The sequence below is a fragment of the Leishmania infantum genome, chromosome 20, assembly GCF_000002875.2.
Source record: "Leishmania infantum JPCM5 genome chromosome 20".
Taxonomy (NCBI): domain Eukaryota; phylum Euglenozoa; class Kinetoplastea; order Trypanosomatida; family Trypanosomatidae; genus Leishmania; species Leishmania infantum.
In genome coordinates, this window is record NC_009404.2 from 144,838 (window position 1) to 154,281 (window position 9,444).

At 62.6% G+C, this 9,444-nt stretch overlaps 3 protein-coding genes across 3 annotated transcripts; all 3 read left to right on the top strand.

Annotated features, from left to right (window-relative positions):
* Nucleotides 1-337: 337 nt before the first annotated feature.
* Nucleotides 338-4,534, top strand: LINJ_20_0440 (conserved hypothetical protein; the record flags this gene model as incomplete). Its single annotated transcript, XM_001465137.1, has 1 exon — nucleotides 338-4,534. One exon carries the CDS (start codon nucleotides 338-340, stop codon nucleotides 4,532-4,534), a length of 4,197 nt encoding a protein of 1,398 aa, XP_001465174.1.
* Nucleotides 4,535-5,321: 787 nt separating this feature from the next.
* Nucleotides 5,322-6,563, top strand: LINJ_20_0450 (hypothetical protein, unknown function; the record flags this gene model as incomplete). Its single annotated transcript, XM_001465136.1, has 1 exon — nucleotides 5,322-6,563. One exon carries the CDS (start codon nucleotides 5,322-5,324, stop codon nucleotides 6,561-6,563), a length of 1,242 nt encoding a protein of 413 aa, XP_001465173.1.
* Nucleotides 6,564-8,698: 2,135 nt separating this feature from the next.
* LINJ_20_0460 (conserved hypothetical protein) lies at nucleotides 8,699-9,442 on the top strand (the record flags this gene model as incomplete). Its single annotated transcript, XM_001465135.2, has 1 exon — nucleotides 8,699-9,442. A coding segment is annotated over one exon (744 nt), but the record flags the coding sequence as incomplete, so codon positions are not given.
* Between the last annotated feature and the right edge of the window lie 2 nt (nucleotides 9,443-9,444).

The following is a 9,444-nucleotide window of genomic DNA, read 5'->3' on the forward strand; positions in this document are numbered from 1 at the left end:
AGCCGATACCCTGCAGCCTTCCCCCCCCCCCCTCATCGTTTTCACGACGTCATACACGCGGATTTTTGAGGGCACACCTGCACCCCACCCCTGAAAAAAGAAGTAAGAGTAGACTTTCGTCTTCGCCGTGCGCTCTTTCTGATATTGCCGTACCGGCCCACCCTTTCCTTCGCCTCACTACTCAAGCACACGCACAGGCGTACGTAGACACGAGTGTGTGTGTGTGTGCATCTCTGCCATCGATCCCCGTTCCCCCCTCCTCCATCGGGCTTCTCAGCCACGACACTCTGTTTCGGTTCGTTCTTGTGCTTCGCCGCCCGCCCCTCGCCTCTACACCATGCCGGAGTGGTGGCACTGGAGCGTCAGAGGCGCCAACCCTTTCGTCGACTTCTCCACGGTCTGGATCGAGCCCCTCATCCAGAATGCTGTCGATTTCAGCCACCGCATCGAGCCGGATGTGCTCTGCACACTCGCCTACCTCGCCTGCATGGGGTCCGCGTACCTGTTCCACTCGCCCTTTCGCGCCCACTCAACCGCGGCCATGGACACGTACGGCCGCGTGACGAAGGTGTTTCAAACCTGGAGCGCCATCATCTTTTTCTGCTTCCACCTTGGCCCGCAGTTTTTCAAGGAGAAGCAACAGGAAATGAGCAACGCGCACGCACAGGACACGGGGCCGATCCTCTTCTTTCCGCTCTTCATTATCTTTACCATCTGGTTCAGCTTCATACACAAAATGAAGCGGCGTTGGGGCCTCGGCCTCACTTATGGCAGCCGGTTCTCCGTCATCGCCCTCAACTCCCTTGTCCTCGCGGCCCTCGGCACGGTGCACTACGCGTACTGCTACACCCTTCACGAAAACGCGTCCCACCACGTCTGGCGGTCCATCTTGTACTACCTGATGCCCAGCTCCGTCGCCACACAGCCGTTTTGGTGCGTCTCAAAGCTGCTGTGCTTGTCGGCGTGCTTCATCGTGGCGGACTACCACTACAAGAAGTGGATGGGGTTCGACCCCGCCCGCGGCATCCTGTGGGCGGAGCTGTACGAGTTGAACAAGAGGCTGTACAAGGAGGCGCTCATGACGGAGAATGACGGCAAGGAGGATCGGCGAGACTGGAGAGAGCTGGTGGCGCCGCCGCGGGTGTACGCGCCTGCCGCGCTAAGTAGCCGCTCCACCGCCGTCCAGGCAGCCGCGGCTGTGGCGGCTGGGGTGCCAGCCGCGCACACGCCACACACACCGCGAACTCTGTATCACGAATGCCCACCGGACGTGAACCTGGACTTGCTGGAGTCGTCGTACGCCGCAGATGACGCGGACCTGTGCCGCATCTGCGGCGGCGGCGGCGACGGTGGCGTATCGATGACGAGTGCGAGTCCGACCTTGTCGACCTCCGCGGCTGAAGGTTCTTCGTTGCCGCACGCCCCCTTCGCTGGAGCGATCGGTAGAGTGGTGAGCACGAAGGGCCACAGCCGCCCCACCCTACCTGCTCTCATGTCTTTTCGAGCACCGCAGCTCATGGTGAAGGAGGCGCAGAAGGCGCAGCACCCGGTGAACCGGCCAGGCATGGTGCCGTGGTGGTCGACGTTTGTGCTCTTCACAGCGTGGCAGACCGTGGCAGGCGCAACGCTGCGTTTCCTTGCCTTTGACGTGCGCACGATTCAGGGCTACACGACCCCCAAAATCTTTCACCTACACTTCTCTGCTTCGCTGCGGGACACCGTGCGCAGTGCCGCGGAGGCGTTCAGCCGCTCCACGACCACGCACCCGCGTGTCAGCTGCGACACCAGTGCCAGCTCCCATAGTTTCGGCAGCCTCGATGCGACGGAGGGGCATGCAGCGGCTTCACGCGGTGGCGAGGATAAGGGTGTGCGCAGGGCGAACGGCAGCGTCGGAGAAAGCTGTGCCCCTGCAGCTGCAGCGACGTCGCCCCACACTGTGCCTGATGTGTGGTTCGATTGGATCGCTGACGTTGGGGATGGCTTCAACCCAACTTACGCCATGGCCCGCCTCCTCGCGCAGCCGATATTGCGGTTGCCCTTGAAGGCCGCCAGGCAGGCAAAGCGGTGGCGGCGATTTGCGCGTGGCCAGCACAAAGTCACGAGCACCTGCAGCTGCGACCTCCCCTCAGTCATGGCCGCTGGCAGCGTATCGGTGCCGTCTACGCCCACGGCACGCACGCGAGCTGAGGCGGCGAAGGCGGCGGCTGCGCTGAAGCTGCGACGTGCCGCGTCTTTTTCGAGCATCAGCTACTCGGACAGGGATGACGCAGACACAACGACCACCGCGACACGCAAATCGCCACCGTCGCGCTCTGCAAGGACGAGTGCCGCCGCCGCTGAAGGGTCGTCATTGAGCCCCGGGGAAGGCGCCGAGGAGGATCCCCGGGTGGACGGAGTGGCCACCACAGACGCCGCCGTTTTCAACATCTCGGCTCACTCGCAGGGCACACAACGCCGTCGAACCGCTTCGCACGACGGTCAGAGTGCCAAGCACACTCCATTTCGATCACTGCTGAAGGAGGGGAAGGACGGCTTTGTGACGCTGCCGCGTGGGTCTTTTGTGCTGGTTGGCGGCGACCTCGCCTATCCCGGCCCTAACGACGAGACGTACACGACGCGCCTGTTTGAGCCGTACCACGACGCAATGAGCAGCAACGTGCGGCTGCAGAGCGTGTTCCACGCGGAGCAGCGGCGCGTGGTTGTCGCGGACGCGAGCGACGCGGACGTTGCCCACATACACCTGTTGGACGCTGAGACGGTGTCTAGGATGGCGACGGGGCGTGCTGCGCTGCGGACGGGGCGCGCGACGGCGGAGGAGGCGCTGCGGAGCGTGCCGCTGCTGTTCGCGATCCCCGGCAACCACGACTGGTTCGACGGGCTGACGACGTACCGCAAGTACATCCTTGAGCGGACGTGGATAGGCGGGTGGCTGATGCCGCAGCGAAGCAGCTTCTTTGTGCTGCGGCTGCCGCACAACTGGTTCGTGCTGTGCGGCGACACGGGCAACATGCAGGACATCGACGTAGCGCAGCGCAACTACTTCCTAGACGTAATCGAGAAGTGCATGGACGCGGAGAGCTGCGTGATCCTGGCGGCGCACGAGCCGGGCTGGGTGCTCGACGCCATGGAGAGGGATGACAAGGCGCGGCAACCAGAGCTGAACCGTGTTGCCGAGGCCCTCGGCACGCGCCTGCGTCTGCGACTGGCGGGCGACATTCACCACTACTCCCGCCATACGCCGCGCGACGCCAGCTCGGAGGCTGCGACGCTGGTAGTGAGCGGCGGTGGTGGCGCCTTCCTGCACGGCGCGCGCAACGACGCCATCATCTCGCAGGGAACGAGGTACGTGCGCGCCTGCGCCTTCCCGGAGCAGAACACGTTCATGAACATGGCCTCGCGCCTGTGGGGCTTCCGAGTGATCAACTGGAAGTTTGACTTGGTTGTCGGCTTCTTGTGCTTTGTTCTCCTCCTGTCCGTGCTGCCGCTGCCGATGGAGCTGGACCTGAGCAGCCGCGGCACTACCGGCGGCGGTGGGGGCAAGATGCGGCTGGCGCAGGTGTTTTCCCTCTGGGTGGGCTACACGACGGATATCATGTCGCACGTCATCACGCGCGGCGTTATCTCACTCGTCCCACTTGTCTTCTTTCTGGTGTGCTTTTCATTCGCCGGCGCGGACCGCCATGCACCCCTGCTCTGGCGTCTGTGCTACGGCGGCGGGTGGGCCTTCGCGGTGCTACTCTGCTGCTCCGGCGCCATGGCCTTCCTGCATGTGCAGCTCTTGTACCTGATGGGCCACGACTTGCTCCAATCAGCTGGGGGGCATTGGGGCACCGAACTGGAGAACCAGGTGGTGCTCATGGTCAATGCACTCGTTGCTCATCTGCGGCACATCACCGGCGGCGAGGCGTCGTGGGTGTCGCGCCACGTGGGCCGCGCGCATGACCTCGCCCTGGCCATCATCCCGACGGGGTGGCTGCGTGTACTTCTGCGTTGCTTTGACCCATTCGAGTCTCTCAGCTTTCTCACGATAACCGTGAGCGGCGGCGAGGTGGCGCGCTTTTCGGCCAAGGCGTCCCGCTTGCAGATACTCCTCTACTACGTTTATGTGCTCTTCTTCTACTGGGTGCTCATCACCCCCATCGTGTCTGTGCTGATCGGCACGTTTCTGCTTTTTTCCGTCACAACCTTCGACTACATGTACAACGCCACCTACTCGGCCTTCCAGATGGAGGAGTACAAGCACTTTGTGCGCTTCCGCCTCGACGCCGCGACGCGCGAGCTGCACGCGTACGTCGTCGCGGTGCAAAAGCCGTCGAAGGTGTACCAACTCGACCGTGGTTACCTGTGGAGCCTGACGAGCCCAGGCCTTGAGGAGCACCGGCCACCACACCTGAAGCAGCACCCGAGTCGATGGGGGCCGGTGCTGAGTGACGCGCGGTGCAAACGTCCCATGACCGAAGTTCTCGAGCATTTTACGGTCCGCCCGCACCGCGTCCCGCAGCGGACGAAGCAGCCGATGGCGGATTCGGAATAAGTGTTGATGGGCCAAGCCCGCAGCAACACACACGCACACACACTTGCATACACACACAAAGATTCCTCACGCGAGCACAACCTCCCCACGCCTGCCTGTTTCTCTGGCTCTCCTCCTTCGTGCACATGGAGTGACAATGCGGGAAGGCCTACCCCGCTGTCTCCCCTCCCTCCCTCACAGCAACACCGGAGACGGACTGGAACCGTTCTCGGAGAGGGCACCGCGCCTGCTCGTTCTTTACACCTGCGAGAGATGCAGGCCGAGAGCATGCCTCTGCCTGCTGTAACGGGAGAGGTGCATAGGATATGTGGGCTGAAACCGAAGCGAGAGGGCAGGGGATGCAGGCACAGGCGCCTGGCGCCGCCACTTACACCAGCGAGTGCTGGTTTTTTTTTCATGCGTGCTTGGTATTGTATGAGTTCTGAGCGAGTGGAACCATTCTCGAAGGGGCCATGCGCCGCGGGCGCGCCTGTAGCGATGATGATGCGTGTTTGCGTGGGCGAATGCACTTCGCAGCTGCTGCGGGCGCGTCATCACTGGCCGGAGTTGGTGGGATGTGGCGTGTCTCCCCTCGCCTTGGTCGCGTGATTCTTACCTTTCACGCCTCCGTCGTGACCAGAGCAATGACGCGCGCACGCAAACACACACAACCCCCCCCTTCCCCTCTCTGCGCATCCTCTCCGGCATTGCTCTTGATCTCTCCTCCCTGTCGCACCACAAAACGCGCTCTCTTCATGATGCGGCACCGCAAGCCCCTTCGACCATACCCCATCCCCACACCGCATCTATGAACGCGAAGCTAAAGGCTGCCGTTCCACGGCTGGCCTCCACCGTTCTCCTCCTCGCTCGAAACCCCAAGCACGCCACATCGGAGCAGCGACCAGCCACCGGAGACAATGCTGCAAGGGAGAACGACATTCACGTGCTCATTATGAAGCGGCACGGGAAGGCACGCTTCATGCCGGGTGCGTACGTGTTTCCTGGCGGCGGTATCGAGGGTAGCGATTACGCCGCGGCGACGCACTACCTCGCGGAGCACTACAACCTGCATCTTCAAGATGCTATAGACAAGAAGGTGACGACGCAGGGCTTCATCGAGTCGCGCGGGCAGCCGTCTGCAGAAGAGGCCGAGCTGGAGGCGTGGGCCTGCCGCGTCGGGGCACTGCGCGAGCTCGCCGAAGAGGCCGCATGTGTTTTGCGAAGAGATGGCCGCATCTTTTCCGAGGCCGAGTGGATCAAGTGGCAGAAGTCACGCAGCGACGTGGGTGCCACCGGCGGCGCCTCCGCCGACCCCGTCTCGTCCCGTCCCGCAACGCCGCTTCCCATCTACGACCTTTCTGCCGTCTCGAGCCTCCGTCCCGTTGCGCGGTGGGTGTCGCCACGGCAGTCAACGTACCGCTACGATACCTACTTCTATGCCGCTCTGGTGAACTCAGCGCTAGTCAGCGCAGAGGCACACGAAGCGGCGCACGCGCCATGCTCCACTCAGGCGTCGAGTGGTGACGAGGCGAATGCTGGCGTGGGGGTTTGCTGCATCCCACCACAGGAGCTGCCGCTCCTCGAGCAGGCCAGCGAGGTGTCGGAATTGCTCTGGGTAAGTCCGCTGGAAGCGCTGCGACGGCACGAGGACCCCAGCGACGCCTTTTCACTCGCGCCGCCGACGTACCTGCTTTTGCATGCTCTGTCTCTGCAGCCCAGCTTTGCGTCGATGGCGGCGGCCTGGGCGGCAGCGCCAGCCTCCCCCGCAGAGCCTGCAGCAAAACCGTTAGGCGATCTGCCGCACAGCAGCGTACTGCCCTGCGTGGAACCGCTTAGCACCATGACGGAGAATGGGCGGCGCATCATGGAGTTTGTGCTGCCGGCGCGCTACTTCCACGAGACGGGCTGGTCGGTGGCGGATGGCGAGTACCTCTTCCCTGGCGAGTGCTGCGCCGGGCACAGGCACTTTATTCACATGTTCGTTGGTGACGCTGGTGCGACAACAGGAGACGGCGCCACGGCGGGCAAGCCATGCACCATCCTGCACTAAACAGGCGCAGGTTTTTTTTTTCTGGGTGAGGGGGAGGGTGATGATTCGACGTGGAGGAAAGCGTGTGCGTGTGTACGAGCGAGAGGGGGACGGGCTGCGAGCGTAGCAGACATGATCACTGGCAAGCGAGTGAGTCTTTCAGTGCTCTTCTTCCTTTTGGGGTGTGTCTTTGCTCACCTTTGCCCAGCACCAGCGTGAAGGCTGCACGCGCACATCGGCAGGTGCTCATGCGTGCCTTGGGGCAAGCGGAAGGAAGAGTACGAGCGAGCAGTCGAAAAGTTTGGCTCTCTGCCGCCTCCGTCCGGCCGTGACGTGAGAGTGCGAAGGTGTGGGTGGGGGCTGTAGAGGAGGTTTGCCGTGGCGTATGCGGGTGCCCATCGGCATATCGTGTTCCTCGCCCTCCCGCTTCTACGACCTCCCTGCTCTCCGTGACGCCCTCTTCTTGCACGCCCACCCTCCTCGTCGGTCAGTGCGACACCTGCCGAGCTCACGCTTCATCTCCCCTTTTCTATTTTGTGTGCTCGCCAGTCGGACGGCCTGCTTCCCTCTCGCTCATGTGACATCTTTGAGTGCGTGTCGCCACCCTCTGCGCCTGGCGCGATCACAGCGGTATCTTGTGGCTCGTTGCTCTCGCATTCCGTGCCACGCCCCTCCCCCTTCTCTTCCTCGTTGCCGACTCGCTTCGTGCACCGATCACGCTCTTCTCATTGTTGCTTCCGTCTTGTTTGGTTCTCAGCTGCGTCCTAAACCGGTGCGTGTGTCTCCGTCTGTGCTTGCCAGCGGGTGTGTACAGGCGGCAGACACACACGGGTACGTGCCAGATCGGTGCTTGGGTGCTCTTTACACGGCTCCTGCCTCGCGTTGGTCGTCCTCTCCCTTCATCATGCCGTTGTGCCTCATGCCTGCTTGTACATGTTGCGTGCCTTGGCGCTCCCTATTCATGGGTGTGCATTTCCCTCCGCTCCTTCTCCACTACGACCCCCACACCCTCTCTCTCGCACAGCCACTCCTGGCGCGACGATATGCTGCCCAGGTGACGGGCCGTACTGTTGCGAACCAAGCGAGTGGATGAGTAGAGTGCACCCAAGCCTGGGCAGCGAGACAAGGTTTGTAGCCATGTCGGCAGACAGTCACACACACGCACACACAACAACACACTCTCTCACGCAGACAAGCACAAGCGCTCGCCAGCATGTAAAGCTATCGAGGATCAGTTCGCCGACACACCCGCCTCTACCGCTTCATCTCCCTTCGCATGCCCTCCCGCCCCCTTTCTCCTCCTCTCGCCAGCTCGACTTCTTCGTAGGGTGCTCATGTGCATCCTGCGCCTCTGCAACACGAGCGAGGAGAGCGGAAGGACGTCATATGCGGACACATACACACACAGTGTCGATCTCCTGCACCGGCAACAGCGAACAGGTCCACAGAACGGTAAGAGGGGGAACAGCCGGAGCTGCGGCGGCACATCGTCGTGCCGGCGCGCCGGCCGAGGAGGGAGCCCGAATACAAGAGAGGGACTCGCTCCATGAGCGAAAGGATCCGCTTAGGAACAAGCGGTCACGAGGGCTCTGCAGCAAAAAAAAAATGAAAAAAGTCTGTGGGCCGTGGGAGGGGGGCATTCGTGTGCTGCCTTCCGTGAATGCTTCGTGGGATCGTGCGCGCGTGTGCACACTGCACTATGCCTCTCCCTCCCTTCCTCCCTCTCTCTCTCTTCAACCTTCTTTGATGGGCGTGCGCTTCACCTGCGCGTGTTATTTGTCCGCACAAACACGCGACCGTCTGCAGGCGGGAACATCACGCGCCGACATCACCAGCACGCCTCCTGCTGTTGTTGTTGTTGGGGGTTGTGGGGGAGTGTGCTCTCTCCTCTCTCTTTCTCCCTCGCTGGCCTTATCATTGCAGGAGCGCGCTCGGCTGCACGTTGGGATTGCAGCACTTGGCAAGTGCTGTGCTCTGGCTCGCCTGCGTTGCGCGTCGCGCACATTGTCTGTGCTTGCCCTTCGCCCGCAGCTTAGAGGTTGCACGCGGATCAGGTACGGAAATCAGCTCCTGACGCGTGCTCACGCAGAGAAACAGCGACAGACACATGTGTGCGGCGCGGTGCTGCGCAGCGCCACCAATACGCTTACGCACAAATGTCCATCTACTGCCGTCTTGCGTCGCCGCCGGTGTTCCTTCGCGCACTGCACACTGTGTCTGTCAGCCGAGATGGGTGGGCTACCGTCGTGTTCACCGACTCGCATGTCGTCCTTCACGTCGAGGGCACGGATGAGAACATGACAGCGACGTGCACCCTGCCCAAGAACCTCTTCGCCGAGTACGCGGTCGTCGAGACGCGCTTCGCGCTGCACATCCCCACATTGATCGATGCGCTACTCATGCTCGGCCCATCCGTGGCGACGGCGTCGACCAGGGCCGTTCTCGCGTACCCGACCGACGATGCGAAGCTGCTCGTGGAGCTGACCCCGACAGATCGGGTTGCCGGTGGCGGCAGCTGTGGCGGTTTTTCGGGTGGTGGCCCGCTGACGCAGTCAGACCTCGGTGTGGGCGGGTCTCGCATGCTTCAGTCGCTTCTCGTCACCCGCAACGTGCGTGACCACTTGCTAGATCTACGCTTCTCGGAGTCGGCGCTTCTGGCGCAGGTGACACTGCAGGGCGACACGGTGCGTGACCTCATCGCCGACGTCACGGCGGCGCAGTGCGCGGAAGTGTCTATCCGCATTGACCCTAAGCTCGGCGTCATTCTGCGCGGGGAGGGTGGCCCGTACGGTGAGGTGGAGGCGCACGTCCACGCCACCTCCGAGGCGCTGTTGTCGCTGTCACGTGAGCAGTCCGCCAGCACGCGCGTCTACACTCACCATCTTGCCTTGGCGTGCGGCGC